Source organism: Corvus cornix, chromosome 2, assembly GCF_000738735.6.
Source record: "Corvus cornix cornix isolate S_Up_H32 chromosome 2, ASM73873v5, whole genome shotgun sequence".
NCBI classification, from domain to species: domain Eukaryota; kingdom Metazoa; phylum Chordata; class Aves; order Passeriformes; family Corvidae; genus Corvus; species Corvus cornix.
Window position 1 is genome coordinate 44,787,211 of NC_046333.1, and position 23,667 is coordinate 44,810,877.

Here is a 23,667-nt window from a genome sequence, read left to right on the forward strand (position 1 = left end):
TGAGACATTTTGTGTTGTTAGAACAATGGGACCAAAAGGAGATGGATCTTCCCACAGTGCAGTTTATTCCATTGTTGGGAAATCTGTAGCCCCAGTGGCTTCTGCAGCTGGTGGCAGGCAGAACGCTGAAGACAGGAGATGACAGGACTAGTATTGCTGTTCCCTGTCCTTACAAGCTATTGATAAACAGATGGTTTAGCTTAAAGCAGCCCCAAGCCTTTTTTTTAACTGTTCATGATCTGATTTAGATCAAATTAGAACTGGGAAGAAGGAGCCAGCTCCATTGTCATCCTTCTACCTTATAACTGCAACTGGCAGCTGCAGGGTACTGCTAAAAATGCTGAGAGACTTGCTGCTTATCCCCATCAGAGATTCAGGAGGCTGTGCTGTGCCTGCTGCTGTCTTGGCAGGCAGCTTCCTATAAAGAGGCACTCCCCCTCTCTCTGATGTAAAAATTACGTCCGCTTCTAAGAAATGCTGACTGCACAAGTCCCTTCAAAGTCTTGGGGGCAAAGAAACCCCCTGTGTGCTCCTCTGCAGTGGTTGCTGTGTGGGGAACCAAAGTGGGTGTCTCCTAACCCACCAGACCAGCGGTGGAGCTGTGGCTTTGTGCCTCACGCGTGGACATGGAGGTCTCTGCTCACTTCTCCCTCAACAATGGGACAAGCATTCTCTCTCTTTTTTATCCAGCTCTTTCCTTTCATGAAACTGGTTGGAGCTCTGTGATTGCTGCCCATCTGCTTTTTTGAAATTGTGTGATGGTTTCAAAAGTTACTAGGAGGGAGATAAAGATATACACTCACTCCCTGGCATGCAGTACGTATGCACTGTTTCATTAACAAACTAGGTTTAACATAAAGACAAGAAAGGTAGCTAACTTGGTCATATTCTTAATGCTGGATTTATATTAGTGTGACACCACTAATGTCACTCATTCATAGAGATATGACAGCCCCAAAGGTTTACTGCTTTTTTTCACCCCTGTAACCAATTACACCAGGGCAAGGCACTTCTAAATTGCTATCAGTACAAAAGTAGCATTTTAAAATCACTTTGTGGGGTATGTATCACTTCAGATGGGTCTGAGTAACCATGAATCAAGCTTTGAACCTCTTACCGCATGTTAGGAGTCCATCTAAATCTTCTCATCCTCTTAGTGAAGAACAATAGCTTTCACTTGAAGAGACATTATTAAGCGGCAAAATGGATTAAAACAAAAACAGGGGGGAAAAGGAATAATAATAAAAAACCTTCAGTCACTTAACTTACAGATGTGACTAATTGATTTGAGGGTTGGCAGGGGGGGTGCCATGGCAGCTAGTTTGATGTAGTAATTAATGCAATCATCTCTCTTTGTTATTACTTTAGTAAGGTAAACACCCTGTTAAAATAAACTGAAACAGTTGTCTCTGGCCCACAGCTTGCAGTTGTGGTGAGCAGCGTAACAACCCCACAATGTAAAACTTGGACAGGAAAGAATGAATTACATTAAGCCCCAAAGGTTCTTACTGCAGACTTTTGAAGTTTTAACTTTAGAGTGGAAAAGGAGATCTGAAACTTGGAGGGTATTCACCCTGCGGCTCCAGAGAGAAAGCAGTGTGTGTCTGCTTGAGCACCCTGCATCCAGCTAATAAGGGCTGGAGATAAGCTCAGTTTCTGCAAACACTCACATGTGTGCTTATCTGCGCTACCACAAATAGTCCCATGGTACTAAAAGTTCAACACAGGCATAAAAATCAGCACTTGCACAGGTAGCTTTTGTACTGTTTTGGAGTATCAATATGAAGGAGGAGAGTTTCAGTTTTGATTTTAACCTAATGACTGTTTTTCAGAAGTAATTTCCAGAAAAACTCACTCTCAGTAGCATGATTCAAAGGGTTGCTTTATTCATTTGAGTTTTCCGCTTCAGGTTTTCATTCTAAACAACAGAATTAAGAAGGAAGAAGCTGTGCTCTATTGTTAAGGATCCCTTCAATAAAAAGGAGTTGCTGAAACATAGCAAAATGGGGAAAAAAGTTCCTGGTCAATAGTAACAACATTTTTCTTTCCCATTTACTGTACAATAATTTAACTGTAAGATGTGTGCAACTCAGAATTTTATTCAGGTATTTGAGATTCTTTCTAAACCCCCTTGTTTTAGTGGTTTTACAAAAAATGCATGAGCACTCCTTTGGACTGAAACCTTCACACATGACCTGAAAACTTTTCAAATACTTTCCTGAAAAATCTATCTGGCTTCTTTGAAAAGTCCCACGTGACCAAAAGATTAGGGTTTCTTCTCAGTTCCTGCTCTTCCCAATGATGCCTCAAGCCTTAATCACCTAAATGGCAATTTACCAGATTCCCATAAGATATAGGTCCAAAGACAAATTAAATCACTGGAAATGCATGAGAAACTTTTGTGATGAATAATGTAGTTTCCAAGATGGTGAGTGCAGGGTATGTTGTACTAGGGTAGATTTACAGTGCAAATGGGTTACCAGGGGTTATGGCCTCCTTATTCATGTCAGCCAGCATAATGTGCTCAGGGTGCTACAGGCAAACTAGGCTCCATTTGTGGGATTTTTACTTTATTACTTATTGCCAATTAACATAAATCTCCGATTACTAGTTAGAGAGTACTGAGAAAAGTTGGGCAGGAGTGTTTATCTGCAGGTGGGTAGGAAGGCTCTGCAGGGGGAATCTGGACAGGTTGTATTGGTGGGTTAAGGCCAGTGGTCTGAGGTTCAACAAGGCCATGTGCTGAGTCCTGCCCTTCAGTCACATCAACCCCAGGCAGTGCTACAGGCTGGGGCAGAGTGCCTGGAAATCTGCCCAGAGGAAAAGGATCTGGGGGGGCTGGCCCACAGCAGCTGAACATGGGCCAGCCAGAAGGTCAACGGCATCCTGGCCTGTATCAGAAAATGTGGCCAGCAGGACTAGGGATGCAATTGTCCCTCTGTACTGGGCACTGGTTAGGCCACACCTCAAATCCTGTGTTCAGTTTTGGGCCCCTCACTACAAGAAAGACACGGAAGTGCTGGAGCAAGTCCAGAGAAGGGCAGCAAAGCTGGTGAATGCTTTGGAGCGCAAGTCTCATGAGGAGTGTCTGAGTGAGCTGGTGCTGTTTAGGCTGGAGAAAAGGAAGGTCAGAGAGAACTTTATTGCCCTCTACAACTACCTGAAAAGAGATAGTAGCAAGGTGGGGGTTCGTCTCTTCTCCCAAGTAACATGTGACAGTTGCACCAGGGGAGGTTTAGATTGGATATTAGGAAAAAGTTCTTTATGGAAAGAGTGGTCAAGCACTGGAACAAGCTGCCTAGGGAATCACCACTTAAATACCTGGAGGTATTTAAAAGAATTGTAGATGTTGCACTTTGGGACATAGTTTCATAATCACATTGCAGTGCTGGGTTAATGGTTGGACTTGATGATCTTGGAGGTCTTTTCCAACCTTGATGATTCTGTGATTCGTGCCCTCCTTCCACACTGGTCATTGCCTGCTACCAAACCCCTGCCATTTATCCCCAATGCACAGGGTCCCTCTGCAGGCTGTGCTGTCCCCCTCCCCATAGAGACCTCACTCAGTGCTGTTCATTTAAGTTCTTCCAGGGTCAGCATTTTAACAGGAAAAGCTTCAGAAAGTTGAAGACTGTCCTTGCTGTGCTGATTAGAGAGATGCATTATTCACAGCATGTGGCTGCGTGTGTTCTTTTAATAAGCTCCATAGCTTTACTCCAACCAAGCATTTTCTTGTCAAATTTTAAATTTGTCATTTCTAAAATGGTTGAAGCCAAGAACAGAAATAGCCTGCACAGTCCACAGAGAAAGCAGTTGAGATATACATTTCATAGAATCATACAGTGGTTAGGGTTGGAAAGGACCTTGAAGATCACCTAAAGGGTAAGGATGCTACTTATAATAACTCTTAATTCCCTTGCTTTCACTCTTTGACTGGAAGCCTTCATTCACATTCCTACAGTTGCAGCCTCATATTTGGTTTCTTGCTGAAAATTGTCAGCGCTGAAAAAGGAAAAAGAAGAAACCACCAGAGCAATCCCCATTCCTTTCTCTTTGGGGCGCTTTGCAGGAAGAGTGAGAAAGAAGCCAGCCCCTCGAAGCAATGGAGCTCCTCAGTGCCCTGCCTCAGACGGAGGAGCAACCGTGAGAAAGAAGAGCCATTCCGTGGGTCAGGTCAGCATTTCCCGGTTGTTGTTACCCTGGTGTCCTGTGGGCCTCCCACCGAAGTGATGAACGGTTCCTTGTTCCGGTAAAAAGCGCCTTGCACTGTCTTTCTCTCATGAAACCCAGCGACCACGCAGCCACGGCGCTGGCCGACGCGGGGAGGAAACAATTCCAGACCTTTTAGTAGTAACACTTGCCTTTGCTGGGGTTTGATGAATTCGTTGTTCATCGGATCAGTTCACGGGGACAGTTTGCCCCGTAGCCACCGGTGTCAGGACAGGAAAGAAAAGCAGCAGCACCAGCAGTGCTGACAGCGGCCCGCGCCCCGGAGCCGGTCCGGCCTGGCCCTCGCCGCGGTACCGGGGACCAGCGCGGCGGCCGCCTGAGCTTCCCGGCCGCGCCACAGGGGGGCACGGCCGCACCGGGAACGCGCCGACACGAGCTGAGCGAAATGAGCTGTGCCGTGCCGTGCTGTGTCGAGCCCAGCCGAGCCCCATCACGTCTGTGTCCCGGTGCGCCCAGCGTCCCCCGCCCGGCCGTGCCGCAGCTGCCCGCGGCCCGTCCCGGGTAGCTCGGGTTTGGGCCCGTGGAGATGCCCCGTCTGTGCAGGGCCCGTGCGGCGGGGCCCGGGCCACCTGGCCGGGCAAACGCACCTTCCGGAGATGGTGCAGAACTTGGGGCCTCTCCGAGTTCACCCTCGGCCACCGGCCCGCCTGGCGCGGGTGGGAGCGGGGCTGGTGCCCGCCGGGCTGGGGTGGCCGCAGGTGAACGGGGAGCCAGCGGGGCTGTGCAGTGAGTGCTCACACTCACCGCCAGCCCCGGTGCTTGGGAACGGGGGGCAACGTCCTCAGCAGTGTCCGTGCGGGAGCTGGAAGATTTGTGGAAAGCAGAGAAGCATCTCGGCCCAGCTCGGCTGCCCCACAAGTGTTGGTAAACAGGGCGACGCTTGCTCTCAGCAAAGCTGACCTTCCTCAGCTGGGCAAGGCAAGCAGAGAGGCATTTTCCCCTCAAAGCCTCTTGCACTTGCGTCTGCTGTAGGCCACAACTCTGAACGTGTAGGTGCCCACGGGGCAAACCCTGCGGAACGCGGCAGGACGGGCCCCCGGCGGGTCTGCGCGCGTTTGCAGGACGAGCGTCTTGCACGTTCCCCTCCCATTATTACAGGTGAGGCAGAAAGGGGCCCTTTTAAAACCAGGGAACTGAATTTTATAGTGGACTGAATGGGCATCAGAGAGCAAATACACCTCTAAGGAAGGAATGCAGAGAGGACCCTCTGCCAACCATAACAATCAGTGTGACTATTAGGGAACACCGAGAGCTTTTCCATTATATCATGAGACATTACATCTTGCTTGAAAAAATAATCTTTGATGACATGCAAAGGATTGGCAAGTGCATTTCAGAGAATGCTCCTTAATTTCTTCAAGCATTTCAACCCATGTTCATTATGTTATGCATAATTTAACTTTCTCAGCAGTTATATTGAACTTGCTGCTATGAGTCTTACATGTTCGTCATTTAAATTTGGGGGAACAGAAGGTGTATGAACTTATTTTTAAAATTACTCATTTATAGTTCCTTGGAGGAATTAGAAAAAGGGACTTCATGATAATTTTGCCATGTATTTCTAGACCTCGCCCAACGTGCTGCAGTTTTGCAAAAAGCCAGATATTAGCAAAACTCGGTTTGCATTTAGTCTCACAGAGCCTACAGAGTAATATTTCCATATAAAGTATTACGATATCAGCTCTCATTTTTTTGTAATTTTAATATCTCGGGTGTCAATCAGGAAGAAGATTGTTGCTTTTATTACAATGAATATAGAGCAAAACAAAGAACTTTTTAGAAAATGAATATGCTCTGGGGAAATTCAATAAATCTTTGTGAGAAGAAAACGGGTCGTACATATAAATATATAACAGCTGGCTGTGTATTGTGCAAAACTTGCTAAAGGAGTAAATGTATTGTAAATCAATGGTGGGTCCCATAGCACATTATAGCATATTTTATTGGGTTTTTACCTTAAGGTAAGGTCTTTTATTAAGAGTATATAAGAGCACACGCTGCTGAATACCTTGTTTTTCACAGTGCTCTATACATAATGGAGGTTGGTTTTTTTTACTTGCTTCATTAAAAGTTCCTGTAATTAATGCATTTAATGGGAATCCAGCAGTAACAAATATAAAATTTATTGGGATTTTAAAAAATTGCTTCGGTTACTAGATTTTCCATTAGCAAATGGCGATGACCAAATTCCTCAAAATATTTCTGCACTCACCCCAGAAATCTCCTGCTAAAACAGGTGATGTTTTCAACTGTGTAATGGGAAAGAAATGCCACATAAATAATCCTTGTGAAGGATTCAGTATAAATCCAAAAAGTGTCTTTAAAATAATCCTCAAAACCCTCAGTCTCAAGCTTGATAAGAAGACGTCTGTATTAGCACTGGAGCTTGCTGGGTGAGTTATTAGGTGTTGAAAGACACCGTCTAGGAAGTCTGACCCATCAGAATTTGAATGTAAAAGGCAAGTGACAACTTCATGAATACATGAAAAGCCTTAGAGCCCGGTCCCAAAGCCCTCTTTCCCTGCCTGAAAAGCCCGTTTATCTTCGGATGAATAAGAGTTACAGAATTGGAACCTAAGGAAAAAATCGTTGGTATCCGTGGCCAAGGGAATGTCTCCCTCCCACCCATTTGATTAGAACCATGTGCAAGTTTGGCTAATGAGACTGTAGGGCTTTTCCCTCGCCTCTGTGGATGATTGTGGCATTTTATTTGAATGCTGGTATGGTTTCCCATTCCTGTTCCTTGCAAGCTTTTGGTCTGGGCAAATAAAAAAGGAGATGTCAGAACCAGAGAATCTTTTTACAGCATATAAAAATCTTCCCATCTAATCCAAGAGGAAATCGTAATGTGAAGAACATCAGTGTTTTAATGGCCTCCTAATGAGGATGAGCTTGGCCAGAGCTTTGAAGAAGACAAATGGAAAGCAAAACAGCTCCTTTCTCCTTGAGGGCAAGGATTACAGTTCCTAGGGAGGACTGCATGGATATGCCTTCAGCAGGTAAAGCTTTGCCTGCCTGCAGTCTCCTGGCAGGGCCCTGATGTACGGGCTATTGGCAAGAGCAGGAAAGGGGGGGTAGGAAAGTGGGGGGGGCGTGCTCATGCTTTCTGGTTTCTCTGTCAGTCTACTCCTCTATGTGTACTGCTGGGAAAAATGAAGACAATTATATTTACCTAAATCCCTGGGTAATTAAGGCACTAAATTAAAGCCTGAGAAGCACTTGAAACTTTCAGATGAAAGAGCCCATAGACAGACAGCCCACTTGTAACCTCACATGTCTGGGGTTCTCCCTAAGGTATGGGGAATACACAGCAAACACTCTGTACAGCCGCAGATAGGTGATCACATCTAATTTAAAAGCCCTCATTACTCCCTCCTGACAGGTTTGGATGTTTGCCTGCCTAGTTCCAAGGCCAGTGTCGATCCATTTAAAATTAATATTTTTCATTCCTCTCTCTGCCGTGTGCATTTAAAAGCTGTCCTTGGCTTTCCCTCCCAGCTGCTGGCTCTGATTAGCCCAGCAGCAGTGATGGAGCTCTGCTTTGCGGCTCTGATGGGTTCCTACTGTTCTCATACCATGTTAGAAGTAGAGTTTTCCTGGAAAAAGGGACTGCCTTGTTCCTGACTTCTTCCATGGCCTCAGCAAGCCAAAGGGTCTTAATTTCCGATTGGGAAAAACAGGCCTTTCTCATCCTGTCCCAGAAACAAGTTGTGAGTGCCAGGAGTGTGGATGTCAGGCTTCCTTCTGTGGCACTGTCCCTCAACAGGGCTCAGCCCTGCATGCTCGCCTTGCTCAGCACGGACTTTCAAGGAAAGCAGAAATGTTTTTATGAGCAGATCAAGATGGTACCTATTTTGCTGCTGCAGAAAAGGATCTTTGTACAATTCTCCTATACGTGCAGCATAACATGTCAGAGGAAATTGCCCTCATGGATATATGCGTGAAGGTCTTTCTAAGCAATTAAAAATGCGAGTTCTGCTCTGGAAATCCACTGTAAAAAGAATTTAAAAGCACATAGTAATCAGTAGCTTGGGTTTCCCTGTCCCTGCAGCGTGAGGATTGCTAACTCTTTGAAGGCAGAGAGCAGGTCATGTTTTAATGCTACTTTTGGCTTCACGGGCTTTGGAGGGCAAGGACAGCTCTGGGTAAAGCCTTGGTGGTGGGCCAGCACTAGAAGTGCACTCAGGTGGGTAAACCACACAGGGGCGACAGGGCAGAACCACTGCCACTAATGGCACAAGATGCAGACACCATCTCACTTGAGTTTCTGTCTGGTGCCCTGGGCACAGCTTAGGAGTACAGCTTCGCCACGCAGCATCTCACAAACATTTTGGCCATCTTCCTACCACCTTCCCTGTTCTCTGCTCACTCCCTGCCCACACACCTGCCCACTGTCCTGCCTGTCCTCGCCAGGCTCTGCACAGAGTGAGCTGCATGGTTTGCCACACCAGTTAGCTACACTGGCAACATGATAAATATTTTCCACTGCATTTCCCTCTAGTTTTAGTCAGTCAGATTGGCTTGAGGCACAGACAGGCTAATGGCAGGACATTGGTTAAGCTCAGCTTTTGCAGTGTGGTGGGAGGAGTGCCAGTGGCAAGTGGGTCAATGCAGTGGGAGCCCTGCAAACCTCGCTGCCAGCATGGCCAGGATGTTACCACATTGTATTGCTGTGGAAATGTGGGGCTGTGGGTGTCCCCCCAGGCCCTTCACCTCATCTCACACAGTACTACCACAAAGAGGTAGCAGAAACACCCTCACAAAGGGCTGATAATCCCTCAGCTATTCTAGGGGATGAGGTTAGGATTGCAGGAATTAGGCACCAAGGGGGTGTCAGTCAGTGCAGGTTGCACTTACTCCATCTGAATGATAAAACCTTGCCTCTAAAGGCAGCCACCACTGCAGCAGGACACAGGTAGGAAAACTACCACTTCCTCATCCTCCCCATCCAGCTTGTGAAAACTGCTTGGCTTTAACTTTAATTCTGGCAATTTAACATATAGATCAAAGTACAGAGAGCAGCTACAGCAAAACACCAACAACAAAAAACCCAAGCCAAAACAACAGCTGGTGGTGTGATACCCTACACAACCCTGCGTAACCGGAGTCCACAGCCGTGTCCCACTGCAGACAGTTCCTTTTTCTTATCCATGGCTACGTGTTGCCTTTGTAGCACAGCTTCTTGAAGCTAAGAAAAACTTCTACTAAGCTGGAATTGGCTCAACCAGCAAATAACACAGAATGAAAACGATTAGTGAAACAAAAGGGAAAGTGCAAGGAGGATATACAGTCCTTCCATACAAAGCCTCCTGTCTTCCTATGGGATCCATTATAATCCAGAGGGCCCCAAATTTAAACTAATCGGTTTCTGCCTTTATTTATTTTTTCTCGACTCAATTTCCTACATGAACTGGCCAGTTATGTCAAATATTTTTCTTTCTTTTAAGTTGACTTGCTGTCAGCTGAATGCAATGCCCTGTGAAAACACCTGCTGACCTGCTGTATACACACATAACACAGGCACATATCTCTACTGTCTGCATCTATATATCTGTATCGTGTATATGTATCTATAGAACCTATGCCTGCCTATCCATATACCTATATGTCTCTATTACTTGCTTTTAGAGCAGGACCCACAGGTTGCAAATTCCTCAACTCTGCAAAATACACCTTCAAGCTTCCCTCTCTTTTGGGAAAGGCAGCTGCCTCATTGCTTCTAGCTCAGACTGCTCTGGCTTGCTCTGCTGGCAGGTCCTGGGGGAATGGACTGATCAGGTTCACTAATGGTCGGGCTCTTGTGGTATTTGCTTACCTAACACAATCAGAACATACGTCTTAAATATTTTATCAGCTTCACTAGGTCATTCTCATACTGTGGCATTGTATTGCTGGAGAATAGAGCAGGCTGGAGGAAAAATAGTGCTCAAGAATGCTACAGAAAAATAGTTTTAAACCCATGGCAGCACTAATGCCCTTCTTAGAGCCACTAAAACAAATGTCCCTGTTGCAGCATAGCAGATCGAAGGCAAAAAAAAAGTTAGGGCAATTGCAATAGCAAAGCAGACCAAAGAATTGAGCAAATAGTCCCAGACCCTCAGTTGTTGGCTCTGACCTAAACAGTAGTGGTGGTCCTGGTTTAACTTTGGTCCCTCCTTTCTGATGCTTGATTAATTTTTTGACTCCCTAGAAAAAGTTCTCAATAATTTTTGTGATTTATCTTGTGCCTATTCCCCATGGGCAAGCTCAAAAATGCCTGCAAGTAAAGTGTGAAGAAAGTGGGTGTAACAGGTTAATTCTGGGGGTAGTCTCAGAGCTGAAGTCTCCTGTAGTGGGGCCTCAGCAGCCAGTAGCTATTGTGGAGAAGAAAACTGGTTTTCCCTCTAAACCATCCATTTCCTGCCTCCATCTAGACAGTGCTGATTCTAGGTGAGCAGGGAAAGCTGAGAGGTAGGTCTGTCCTGCAAGTCTTTGCTAGAGCCGCGGGTAGAAAGTGTTGCTAATGAGGGGACCTAACCAACCACAGCATTTCTGAGCCTGTCCCCAAAGGCTGCATGTGGGGTGATTCCCCAAGAGGAGGTCAGACATGCTCTGTCTCTTTTATGCTGAGATAGTGATAGTGTGGGAGTGAAGAGTTTTGCATCCTTGCAAGTCCAGTTTTCCCTCTATTCCAGTAGTTTTTAAAAATCACCTCAAAACTAACAAAAAACCACTCATGTTTGCCTGGTTTTCTATCCTCCTGCTGAAGGGTTTCTCTAGCACTAGTTCAATTCCAATGTCTTAGCTCTTGTGTCTGTTTACATCTGGGCTCATGGGGGTTCACTACCCTCCCTTAGCTCCACACACCTTTTTTAGGGAGGTGTTCGCTTTCTCCAAATTGCTGGTGTTGCTCTGTTATGCTGCCTGATTTTTGCCAGTGCCCTTGGGTACCCAAGGTGTCCTCTGTGCTTGCTTATCATCCCTACTTGAACGCTGTGCTACATTGCCTTTAGTTTTGAGTGCCCTTACAGCAAGTAGCTGAGGCTGCAGCCTGCGTTCAGGAAAAAGCTGGGACATGTTGAGGAGCAAAGTGGGTCCAGCAAAGCACAAGAGGCTGGTGTTGCAGAGGGAAGGAGTCTCTCTGTACCACTGCTCTGACTAGTATAAGGTGGGGCAGCCTTTTTGCTGATGCAGAGTGTCCTCAGCTTAGTCTAGTTCTGGCTGCATCCCTGCAAAGGAAAAGGAAAAGAGTGTGTGCTCACACTGATTCATTTTCTTGCTAATAATAACTTTGTTATGATGTCCAGAGCAGCCCAGAGAGAGCAATAGTATCAGTGGGCTGCTTGGAAGAGGAACAAATACTACGATCAGGTTTGGGAAACCATGAATCAGCTGTAAAGGGCAGTGTTACCTCTGCCTGAATACATCTTGCTTAGCTCATACTGTCAGGTGTAAATATAACTGTGTGGACAATAAAGTTATCCTGTGATATATCTTCATGAGAGGCACCTATTTTTACAGATATGATGATACTGTCTCAGTATTTGGCCCCAGAGCAAGAGCCCTGCTGTATAAATACATGTTAAGCAGTGGTATGACATCCCTGCTTTGAAGGCAGTGCAGGAGTATATGACCTCAGAAAAGGATCCAGCTAATACCACGCCTTGATATTTGGGGAAAACATCTGCTGTACCCCCTTAAAGAGGGAGCCATGTGCATCCACTGCCCCATCTTCCAGCTTTTACAAGGGGTAAATGGGAACAGGGGCATGGCTCTGCCTTTTTCCTACCCATTTTAGGAGGGCAAATGCTCTTGTCCAGATTTAGCCTTTTAAAAACCAGGGGGGAGAGCAGCAGAAGCTGTGCCTGTGCCAGGGCCCCCAAGGGAGCAGCAGAGTCACACTGCATGGGGCCGATATCCTGCAGCGTGACACTGACACGGAGCGCTTGCAGGCAGGCTGGTCCTTGTCACTGAGGCTGCACCACTTGGGTCAGGCCCTCGCTCTGGGACTGCCAGCAAGACATCAAGTTGCATTAATCTACAGCTAATCCAATTCCCACTGGAGAGATGGGTTCATCCCAACTAACTTTAGATTACAGTTTACGCATTATTGTGCCAAGGTCTGTATTGGACCAATTTATAGTGAGAAATGAGGTTGGCAAGATAGCAGGGGCATCACAATTACAGCTAATTAGCCCAGCAGGAAATCCATTTCCAGGCAGCTTTTGGCAAGAGGAGAGCTTGGCGGGATAACAAGCATGGAGTGTATTTTGATACAAGCACACTCCAGCTGCAAGGAAAAGTAAAGTAACAGCTTGTCTCATCCTTATGTGGAGGCCTCATGTCAGGCTCCACCACGTAAGTCTTTTTGTTTGAGGCTTTGCAGCCTCCGTGCTTGGAAGAAGTTCAGAGAACTTGTTCTTACCAAGTCACCTCAGCTGCTGGAGGACAATGGTGAGCCGTAAGGTCTGCACAATGCCTTGCTCCTGCCACCAGGCAGGAGCATACCCTGCACCGTGCTCCTCCTCCAGTTTGGAGGGAGATGAGGGGTCGTAGGTCATAACAGAAATCAGTGAAGAGTAGCTTGGTTTAACTGCAGGAGTTATCCGTATGGTAAAATATCTGGAGTATAGGTACAGACAAACTACTGGATTTATTTGTATTTGAGTGCTTTATTATATTGGAATTGCAGTGATATTATTAACATTTGTACAAATGCACAAAATTCCTTTCTCTTCTAGCTAGAAAGAGATGTAAAAATCTGACCTAGTTGAACAGTCTCAATGAACTCATTGTCCATTTGTAACAATAATGGGTTCACAATGCAACAAAAAGCTTAACATAAAATTAAACATATTAAATGCTGCAGCAAGTATTTACATTTATGTACCAAAAAAAAAGTATCTCCCTCCAGTAAGGAAGGTGGTTGCTTTACATAATAAAACAAACAGACATACAAACACAAAACCTTTGCATACAATACAAACAACCTCAAGCCCAAAACTTACTGTGACAGCACCTTTTTTTAATATAATATATATATATATATATATATTTATATATAAACTTCGATAGTTTAGGCTTACTCCAAGCAGTGCTAAAAGTTCCTTAAAACCAGGAGAATGGCAATAGTCCGAAGAAGCAATGTTCACTGATGAGTGCTACCCAGTGTTTGAAGAGAGCTGCTACAGAGAGAGGGATACAGAGCTCACGGCCATGGGCTGGGAAACACTTGGGTCCCTATGATAAAGTCCTTGGCAAAACTCTCAGTGGCAATTGTTCTTACTCAGAAGAGCGAATATACCTTTCGTGCAAAGTAGTTTGTCTTGTGGAAGCATGCTAAAGGTGATGTCTGTCAGGGAACTCCTTGCAATCTCAGCTCTGTGGGGTGGGGAAAATATTTCTCTGACATTTCCTAGATTCCAGAAAGGAAGACATTTCCCTTGAAATGCCTAATCAATCCTCCCATGTCCCTTGCTCCAGGACACTGCTGCAGTTTCTGCAAAGCCGGAAGGAGCTTTCAGTCTTCATTCAGAAGGCTGTCACACAGATTTTTAGTCAAGAAAGATACTTGGGTCTAAGACCCTCATGGCATCAGATGGCAGGCTCTGACCATGGGCTTTGGGAACAGTTCCACCAGGTCAAACAGCAATACTAACATTTAACTTGCATAAATGTAGAACTGGAGATACTGAATCCCAGGTATTACACATTCATCTAAATATAACGAGTTGCAGTTATTGATTCCAGTCCAAGGAGAGCCTGGGAAAGGATCAGATTTCCACTTGGAGAATCAATCTTGTCTCTGAGTGTGTGTGAACACTGACATTTTTGGCCTTGTGCAGTTTAGGACTTGTTTTGAAAGCTATGGAAAACCAATAATGGTGAGCAATTTAGCTCTTAAGTGTAAAGCCACTGATAAAACTGAGATAGCTGTAAGCTCTGTGAAAAAAAAAACAAAAAGGGGTTATGGATGTAAACAGTCTCTTTTGTCTTTGCAGTAAGATGATCATTTCAGATGTTGAAAAATTGAACCTTTTTTGTTTTTTGGTGTTCAGATTGCTTGAGATTTTATTGCTTTTGTTTGCCTTTAGAAGTTTTTTGTCTCTTCTTTTTTTTTTTTTAAAGGTGCTGTCCCTAGTCAAGTTATAAGGCAACATATTTTATTGATTCAGAACTCTAATACATAGTATGGCCACTGTTATCACTGCAGCTTTGCAGCTACTGTGAGTTGGACAACAGTCAAAGTGCATCACAATGCACAACAGAGCCAGTCTCCTGACCTTACGATATACAGGACACTTTGGTTCTTGGGATGAGAGATTATAAATGTAGCTTAGATGCCGCCTCACATCATACACATTGCATAATAAAACATTTATATGCTGTCATGAAGAGGGTGTAAAGTCTAAGTCACACTGCAGACTGGCTGGTCTCAGCTTCTCCGCTCGGACAGGTGTGAGAGACAAGTTGTAGATATGCCACCAGTGAAAGCATATAAATGTATCTGGTGCAAAACTTTTACAAGAGTATTTATAAATGATTCAACAAGGGAGAGCAAGAAAGAGAGCAAGAGCTAAAGTGCAATTTTAAAAGAATATAAATAATTGAAATGTAGAAATAAGATACTAATTAGTTGTAACTGGTTTTGTTTTATAGGCACAGTTTAGGTTTTATGTCTACAGATCAATTTTTTCTTCTTCCCCCTCCAGTAATTTTCTCTGATGTATAATGGAGCTTCAATGGTCTAAATCTAAGGAACACTGCTTAGTAAGAGGACTGAAGAGGCAATGATAAGGCAGTATAGTGCAACTCACTATGTGATATTAGACAAGAAATGAGGATGGGGTTAGATCTTCTGTGGTGATATATAAAATCAGCCTTAAAGAAAAAAAAGCAGAAAAAAAAAAGAAAGACAGGCTTTCCAGTTATACGTTGACTCATGCTTTCTAAAACAAGAAAGCACATTTTCCAATACATAGCAAACAACTGAAGGTTTATAATTTGTTTCATTGTTACAAAAAAAAAAAAAAAAAAAGAAGGAAAAAAAAGCAGATGCTGCTTTAAGGAAAACATTTAATTCTAGGAATTTCTGTACAACTGACCTCAGCAAGCTTTTCCATCTTAGATGGATGACTTCTGCTTGAGACCCTGAAAGATTAAGATGCACACACACCTAGAGTAGTTTATTGCAAAACTAATATTGTAACTTAAAAAAAAACCCAAACAGATTCTGTACAAGAATACTGTTCAAATGGAATGTGTTAAAATAACATTTATTAATAAATACTTTATAAAATTCTATGTGAATACTAAATTAATAGATTCCTGTTTTAAAATTGCTTTGGTCCTCATGAATTTTCATAAATTCACTCTATATGCTTTTTTTTAAAAAAGGTATTAGCTGCTAAAAAGCACATTTTGCCTAAACTAAAAGGCTAGTTTTCAACACTAAATATTGTTGCTTAAAAAAATATGAATCCTCAAAAGTTGGGCATTTAACAACAGTTATAGCTGGCTTGTTAGTTAACAGGACTGAGTCATTAACACTAAATCCACACGCACTGAGGCACTGAACCATTGACTTTCCACTATTCAGAATATGGGCAGCAGACTTTTAGCTTCGTAGCAGGAATTAACTCCCAACAGCGTGAAATTCTCCATAAATCATCATCATCATCGTCGTTGTCCTTATAAAACACACCATGATAGCACACAAACTACTTGTCTCCCACAGGCAGCGTTATGAATATGGCTTGCATAAATTGACTTGGGGAAGGGGGGCTGGGGGCGTCGGAGCTGGATCGCAGCATCGTTTCTTTCTGATCAAAGTATTGCAGTTGTCCGTGGCTGAGATTTCCAACCTGCTTCCAACGTCACGCACAAGAGATGCTACCTACGGTAACACCTCCTCCTGAGCAAGGCACTGGCCAAGGCTCACCACCCTGCGAGCGCCCTGGAGACTGGATGACGGAACTGGTCTGAGTTGTCCTTCGCTGGCAGTGGGATAGGGCACAGAGCCTGGTGAGCCTGGCAACAGGCTGGATTGGCAGGGCAAGAGAAAAGTGGAGCAGTCTCCAGAAGTAGCTCGTAGCAGGATTCCTCCTTGATGGAAAGAGCCTGGGAAGTGCATTTAGAGTGACGTGCTTAGGAAGAGGCTGCTGCCACTGACCACAGGGCAGAGGGACATCCTGGAGACAGAGGGCTGGGGCTTCTCCCGTAGCCCTTGCTCAGGCAGCCTCCAGTGCCCGGTTGGACCGGCAGCTTGAGGAAAGGCTGCAGGATCACTCCCCTGGAAAACAAGAGCATTTTAATGTGGAAGCAAATCTGATGAATCATATAAGGTGCCTGGTACGGTTGGTCCTTTTCCCGATGATACAGCCGATATAAATATGCTGCATGTTGTCTTGGCCTGTGAACCTGCGACAGAGTTACAAGAAGCAATAGCAAATAGCTTTTCATCCTTTACTTATTTCCACATCACTAGCAAGGATTATACCTAAAGGCCAATAGTATAGAGAGGAGACATTTCATTGTAATTACACATTTAGGCCAACATGTGTGGTTGGCTTGCCTAGTTAGCATTAAAAAAAGAAATAATTGAGCTATATATAATACACATCAGTCAAACTGTCAAGTTGCTGAATTTAACAAAACTTAGGCAAGGTTTTTGTATTTTTTCCTTTTTTTTTTTCTTTTTAATGTAGAGGCTTTCATTTTAACAGCTAAATATTTTAATTGAGGAGACTGAATAAAATGAAGCTAAACCGTAATTCTAGTGCAGTGTAGCTCAACTGGGTATTCTAATATTACCAACAACTTTGATTTTTATTTTTTAATGTATTTAAGTGCTACCCATATAGAGGGAAAGTTTTTAAAATTAACCCTGCAATTGCATTTCCTTTTTGATGGTGAACTATGAAATTCAGACATAGGGGAAATGCTTATTTGGGTTTTTTACATAGTGGATACTCAGCTGGAACATTTTTCTTGACAGCGTATTTGAAAAAAATTCCCTTGGGAGCTGTGATGAAGCAAAACCATTTAGCTATTACAACTGGAGATTAAAAAAAATTATAGATTCAGTATTTAAAACACTTTAAAAGTATATGTTTGTCTAAAATATAATAGAAAATCCTTTACATTTGTATTTTTTCGTAATTTTTTTTTGGTTCTTAGACTATATAATCAAGTCAAGATTTACACTGTACATTAAAAATCTTCTTTTGAATGTATTTGCATAAATGGAAAGCAAGCTGTTAGAGAAAAGAATACTGATAAAAAGTTAGTCACTGAGATAAGAACTAATTCGGCAATGAATGATGCTCAGAAATTTGCTTTCCCTTCCAGACAGGCCCTGCGCCTTTCAGTGCCCCCTCACTCTTCAGTTTTTTCACTCTTCCTCCTACATGGAGAAGACCCATCCTTTTATAACCCACAACTCCTCTAAAGAACCAAAGACACAGTCTTTGAGGAAGAGAGCTTTGCTGCAGAACAAAGTGTGTTCGGGGCTAGAGCATTTTCTGGGAAAAATGTGAATTTTGCTATTAAAGATGCAGCTCAGAATGTTTGAACGTTTTTCACCAGCTCGGAGCCTGCTCCCTGGGCGAGCAGCGGGAGGTTTTGCCTCTGACAGATTTGAGAGCAAAATCAGGTCCCCATATACAGCAAGGAAGCATAATTAACTGGCATCATCTCTGTCTGATTTTCCCATCAATCACTGGGACCACTCAGGGATGCAAATCAGTTGTGCTGAGGGGCAGGCTCAGAGTCCAAACAAAAACCTTAATTGTGGCATAAGGCTCTTTTCCAGACCCTCTTTGCAGGACTGTATTTTATCCCAAGTGTGGGACTTGGCATTCTTGCAGCATTTTCTAGCCGCTGCATGCCTTCTAAAAATTATTTAGCATCCTAAAGAACAATTCCTTACCCGTGGTAAACGAGTGTTAAGTGCCATTGAAGTCTGTGAAGCTACGCTGCTGTCTGCCAGCTTGGGATCAGTCCGTGAACGTTTAAAGGAATGCCTGCAGAGAGCAGGTCTTTCCCTGGGAATTAAAAATGGCATTTTTCCAACTGGTCAGAACCATTACACTGATTTATTTCTCATTTATAGCCCATGAAGCCTGAGGCTGTTAGCTTTCATTGCTAGAACAACGCAACCAGGTTAGGGAAAAGAACTTTTCCGAATTATTATATGCTACATGGATTTTCCTACATTAATGACTGGCAGTGCAAAACTTTCTGTGACTCTCAGGTGTTGCTTGCTATGCCTCTACTGCACCACAGAAGCTTACAGGGCTGCATAGCATCAACACAGCTGGCTCACCATCCTGCTTCACCTGTGGCTGCGCTGTTTTCGCCTTTCCCTATTTATTAAAAACACTAAATCAGGAGCATTTGTATTTTTTAAAAGCCAAATGCTTGGCGCAGCCCAACTGCGGGTGAAGAGCTAGTGAAAGCAGCAGCCGTGCCAACAGTTTTTAGGTGGGCTTGAAGTCTTTGCTTGTTCATTACCATTCTTTGAGAAAAAGAGGGAAGCGAGAAAGCCTTGGAATGAAAAAAAAAAAAAACCAAGAAAAAAAAATCTGGGAAATGAAAAGTGAAGGGAAAAGGAAGGTGTGAGAATAACTGTAGGAGAAAAAGGCCAGGGTAGGGGAGAGAGGAGAAGGGGGAGGGCTAGACAAAAGAGCACGCTATTTGGGCTTGATTTTGTCCTGAAGCCACATCCTATATAACTGCTCTGAAAGAGGCTCTGAATGCAAGACGCAGTCTGCTGATAGCACAACGCTAACTCTTTTTTATTATGCTGTCAGCAGATGCCCTCGCTCTATATTTATAGCCTAATTACTCCTAGTTACCTATGTTTGACTCTGTTTAATACTTTTCATGCCTCACATTGGCTAACAAGCTGCAGTTTAACACAACTTTGTATTTCTGAGGCTGCAGGCTAGATTGGTGAGAAGGAAACGTGACTATGTACAGAAACAGTTAGGTTTATAAACAAGTAACTGGTACCAAAAAAATGGAGAAAGCACCAAAGCATTTCTCAAGCTGATAGCATATTAATTGCGTAACTCCCTTTTATGTAACTAAGTATAAAAGACATTTTAATAACTATAAAAATGAATAGCCAGAGTCTTTCAAGAACTGAGGAATCTTCCAGGCTTGAGTTACGGTTGCAAATATCCTTAGCAGAGAGGACGCTTTGATACGCTACCACACTCCCCCAGCAGTTTCTGATCAACCACTTTTAAAGGATGGGGTTTATGTCTGTTCTGTGGCTGGCGAGCTGGGTGAGAGTGGAGCTTCCCACGACGTCGCTGACGGAGGAGGAGGTCGTTATGGTGTTGTGCTGGATGACTTGCTGCTGGGAGCAAGCTGGGACTGGGCTTGCAGGAGGACTGCTCTCGGGACCTGGGAAGGGATTGAGGGCACAGAGACAACACACGTTCATTTTTCCATCCTAGTAAAAAGGCTAGGCTGGGTGATACTCTTGGAAATACTGATGACCTGAAGCATGCACAAGTCCCAGGATTTCAAAATATAATTACAGTTATCCAACACTCTCTGTCTTAAGATTGTTTTAGTTTTCACAATTCTTTTCAAGCCAACTTCTCTTATATCCACCTGATTTCAGGAGCTGAGACCTTGAAAAAAGTCCAAGACCTTAATGACTGAAACCAATGTTGGGCTAAAAAGTCTGATATCTTAAGGTCTTTAGAATCAGTTGGGATGCTTAAATGCTTTATTTGTTCCAGCAGGAATCAAAATTAGAGTGCAGTGCACTGCAGCACAGAAAATCTAATTCAAGCAACAGCTGATAGGCATGTAATGCAATTATGTATTTTTTTTCTCTGAGTGCTGTTAAAGAGACAGATGCATAGTGATGCGGAGGAGAGAAATGGGCTCTATTTTAAGACAATGTCACAATCTGGCAAGCCCTGAGGCTCTTCTAAACTGTTCTAGAGAGAAACAGAGAATTTGTCCCTAAATTACTACGCTCACAAAATGCATCGACTAGAAAGAATTGATTCAACGTCTCCATTAGCTGAGAATTTTTTGAAAAAATAAAAGGAAAGATGAGAGTTAAAAAAGAGTTAACAAACCTTGAAAACCTGCGCCAGGCCTGGTCTGTGCCACTGTCAGAGCACAGTACCATTTTCGCTGGAGGGAACTGTAATATTTTCCTTTTTAACTTTCCTTTTGAGAGTTATTTTAAGGTTCTGGCAGCGCCGTGCCCAGGAGGACTCTTGCAGGTTTGGAGCTGTGAGTTCAAGCAGGATCCTCCACAGGGGAGTGAGCGTCCATCCGTGTGCATCTCCTTGCCGAAAGGAGGGGTGGGGAAGACTAGCTCTGCTGAGTGGGATGCAAACCGGGGCTTTTTTGGTTTTGAGCGGGGCTGGATAAGTAAGGGCAGGAGATTGGATGGCTCGGATGATGTTTGAGAAGACAGGTTCAAGTGATAATATGACAAAGAAGGGGTTCTGGAGGGAAGAACTGGAAGGTTTGCTTTCCTGTGAGGAGTGTGGAGACAGCGCAAACATACCAGCTACTTACTTAGATATCCTTGTGATTCTTTCTGCATAGCTGTTATCGGACAGTCTTTATGTGTTAACAATAACTGTTTCAGCTGTGCTACCTCATTTTTCAGCATGGAAACCTCGTTCTAGAAAAGAAGGAGAGACTTTGGTTAGCAACGAAGTTTAAACCAGGCTGTTCCACAAAGCTTAAACTCAAGAACACAAAACCTGCTCCATAACTTTGAAAGAACTGCAATAAAAGGTATTCAGGTGCTTGTGTGCTGGATTTATGTTAACATTTGTCAGTGACATTATTTTGTAACCTCTGAAGGCGGTCTGGCTTCCAGATTTGGTGACATAAACTGACAGATGAACTAACTTCCCAGCACCGGAGATACTTAAGGCAGTGCTTCAATCTACTTGGGAAATACTCAGACTCTCTGCATGAGGCCAGGTGGCACACCTGTGGGGTCAAAGGCCATATTGCTGTGCTCAGGGGTATGGTGGCAGGACTGCTGTCACCTACAGCTCGGCTGCAGCCAGTGCCTGGGTGCTGCTCACACCTCTGGGTTTTGTGGGAGAATGTTTTGGAGGAGTGCCATGCTACAAATGGTTTTCTGCCCTTGGCAGCACACAGGCACACTTCTGCATGAAGCAGAAGTACTGTGCCCACCATAAGAAGGGCAGCACTGTAAGAAGGGCTTTTGTTACTGTATTCATGGTATTTTCATCTATCCAGTTGATTTTCCTCACTGATAGACGGTGATAGTGCTTCTATCTCACTGGTTTTGAATGAGGGTTTAACTACATGCCCTGCTCTGAAGAAATTTTTTACAGTCATGTTAATGGCATTTCAAAAAAAATCCCCACAAAAAGCAGTGACAAGGAAAGAAAATAAATACAACTCCATCTAGTGAAGGCTTCTAAATCCCAAGACAGCTTTTTCCTGGCTTATCCTGCTAAAATGTAATTATTTCTTTAATTGAAGCACACATGTCTTGATTAACAGACTGATTATGCCTGAGCTCCCACTAGGAACTGACTGTGCGGGGGTAGCCCCAAAGGCACCGTCAGTCAAGCACAAAGAGCCCCTCTGTGTCTTCAGGGGTGCAGACAGTGGCTCGCACCTGAAGCTGCATGTTTGTCTGGGTGAGCTCTTCTGCTTTCTTTTCCAGTGACATCACCCAGACCTTCCTCTTCTGTCTGCAGCGCGTGGCAGCGGCTCGGTTCCTTTCCAGAAATTTCCGCCTCCTCTCATCTGGGTCTTCGTCCACCACCCTCCTCCGGCGACCTCCAGTTGGCTGCGGTGGCTGTATCGTCTGTGTGGGCTGCATCTGCTGTGCTGCCGGCGAAACCTGCAGGGCAAGAAGAGGTTTTGCAGGGGGTGGTGAGGGGGGAAAGTTACAGAGGGGGATGCTGAAATGGGAAGGGAGATCTCATACACTCGGCCTGCTCCCCAGCAAGGTCTGCAACAGGCTCAAGTCAAAAGTTGCACCAGATGCCACTGAAAGCAGCTGGTGGCAAATCCTTACCATGGTCAAAGTAGAGATTTTTTTGAAACAATCCTCTGAATATTTTTTTTCCCCTTGAGTTAGTTCTTAAAAACATTGACTTAGATGCATTCTCTGCCACCACCTGTTTCAAACCTGAAATGTCCAGTTTCTCTCAGGATCTGTTTTCATCAAAGCACAGGACTGTAGTGGCCTAATTTCTGTCTCTCTCTTTCTCTTCCCCACCCCCAATCGCCTCCAAAATTTTAGGCCATTTCTATTTCCCAAGCTTCACCATCTTCACTTCAGTGTTTGCCATCTCTGGAGGCAGGAGCTGCAGAGCTCTTTGCACCTGCATGGAGCTGGGAAGCAGTGGGCTGGGATCGCACAAGGCCAGCAGACTTCACTGCCCCTCAGGGGCAAAAAAATAATTTAGGTACCTGAGCTTGAACCTGTGTTTTGATATCCCGGCACTGTGTGGAGAAGGGATATTCCTTTTATCAGAAGTTTCCATTTGACCTCTGTGGATGCTATACTCCTTTTTATTCAATTTATCCCTAGCTTTGAGAGTAGAAGCGCACCACACCCAGCCCACTGCTACAAAACTATGGAAAAAAAATGTGTTTATGCTTTTTCAAGCAGGGGAGTATTGATCCTGCTCCTGAGAGTAACTGGACCACAATATTACAGAAAAGGTGCATGGTAGGGGCAGTCCCATGTAAACTATGCTCTGACTGCCTCCTGGGCAGATGGAACATATCCATGTCCCTGTCAGGAACCAGCACCAGATTTAATGTTCAACTGCCTGGGAATAGGTTTCTGGACTGGTTTCCTGCCTCTCTGTGGCACTCAGGCTATGGGGCTCTGGAGACACCCTGTGTCTCCCTCTGCTTGGGGTCTGGGAACCCAATCCATGGATCCTATTGCTCACACTAAGCTCACATTGCTGCTGCCACTCCTGCATAGTCTGGAACAGTCTGGAAACTTGAATTGTTGACTCAAAATTAATCCTCTTGTTCTGGCAAAGGCCCAAACCTCCAAGGTGCTTCCTTTTGACTCCAGGGAGTGGACGTACTCAGAGCTTTGTCAGACTGAGCCCTGAATTTCAATTGCCGCAATTAACGTGTTCGCCTAACACCTCCGTCTGTCTCAATTAAAATGATACTATCGTCTTGAGTCTTGCGAAGTTGAGGTGGCTTTTCTGTCTATAATATAGTTTGCTCCCTCTCCCAGCTGACTTGTGGCAATTACAATGGCAATTTTATGTGTAATTATTCTCTGCATCTGATAACGCTTTTTGCGTAAAGTCAAATTTATTCCCAGCCTTATGTTGCACTGTCAGGGAATCTCTCTCTCACAGGAGCAGAAAAAAAGTTTTGAAGAATAACCTTCTAAAAATAAATAAGCCACCCCACATTTTCTGACTCATGGTTAAAATTTCAGCTTGC

The 23,667-nt window shown here is 44.2% G+C and overlaps 1 protein-coding gene across 5 annotated transcripts in view; it reads right to left on the reverse strand.

The window, feature by feature from the left end:
* Positions 1-12,861: 12,861 nt before the first annotated feature.
* Positions 12,862-23,667, reverse strand: part of CREB5 (cAMP responsive element binding protein 5) — a 258,114-nt gene continuing 247,308 nt past the window's right edge. For 4 of the 5 annotated variants that reach the window (XM_039549391.1, XM_039549390.1, XM_039549389.1 and 1 more), the window contains 3 exons: positions 21,857-22,084; positions 20,767-20,875; positions 12,862-19,623 (listed from right to left, as the gene is read on the reverse strand). In XM_039549391.1, the coding sequence (XP_039405325.1) occupies positions 19,460-19,623; positions 20,767-20,875; positions 21,857-22,084 (501 nt within the window). In that variant the 3' untranslated portion in view covers positions 12,862-19,459. Of the gene's footprint in view, positions 19,624-20,315; positions 20,876-21,856; positions 22,085-23,667 lie in introns of all 5 variants that reach the window. The other variant, XR_002045390.3, reaches the window with a different exon arrangement.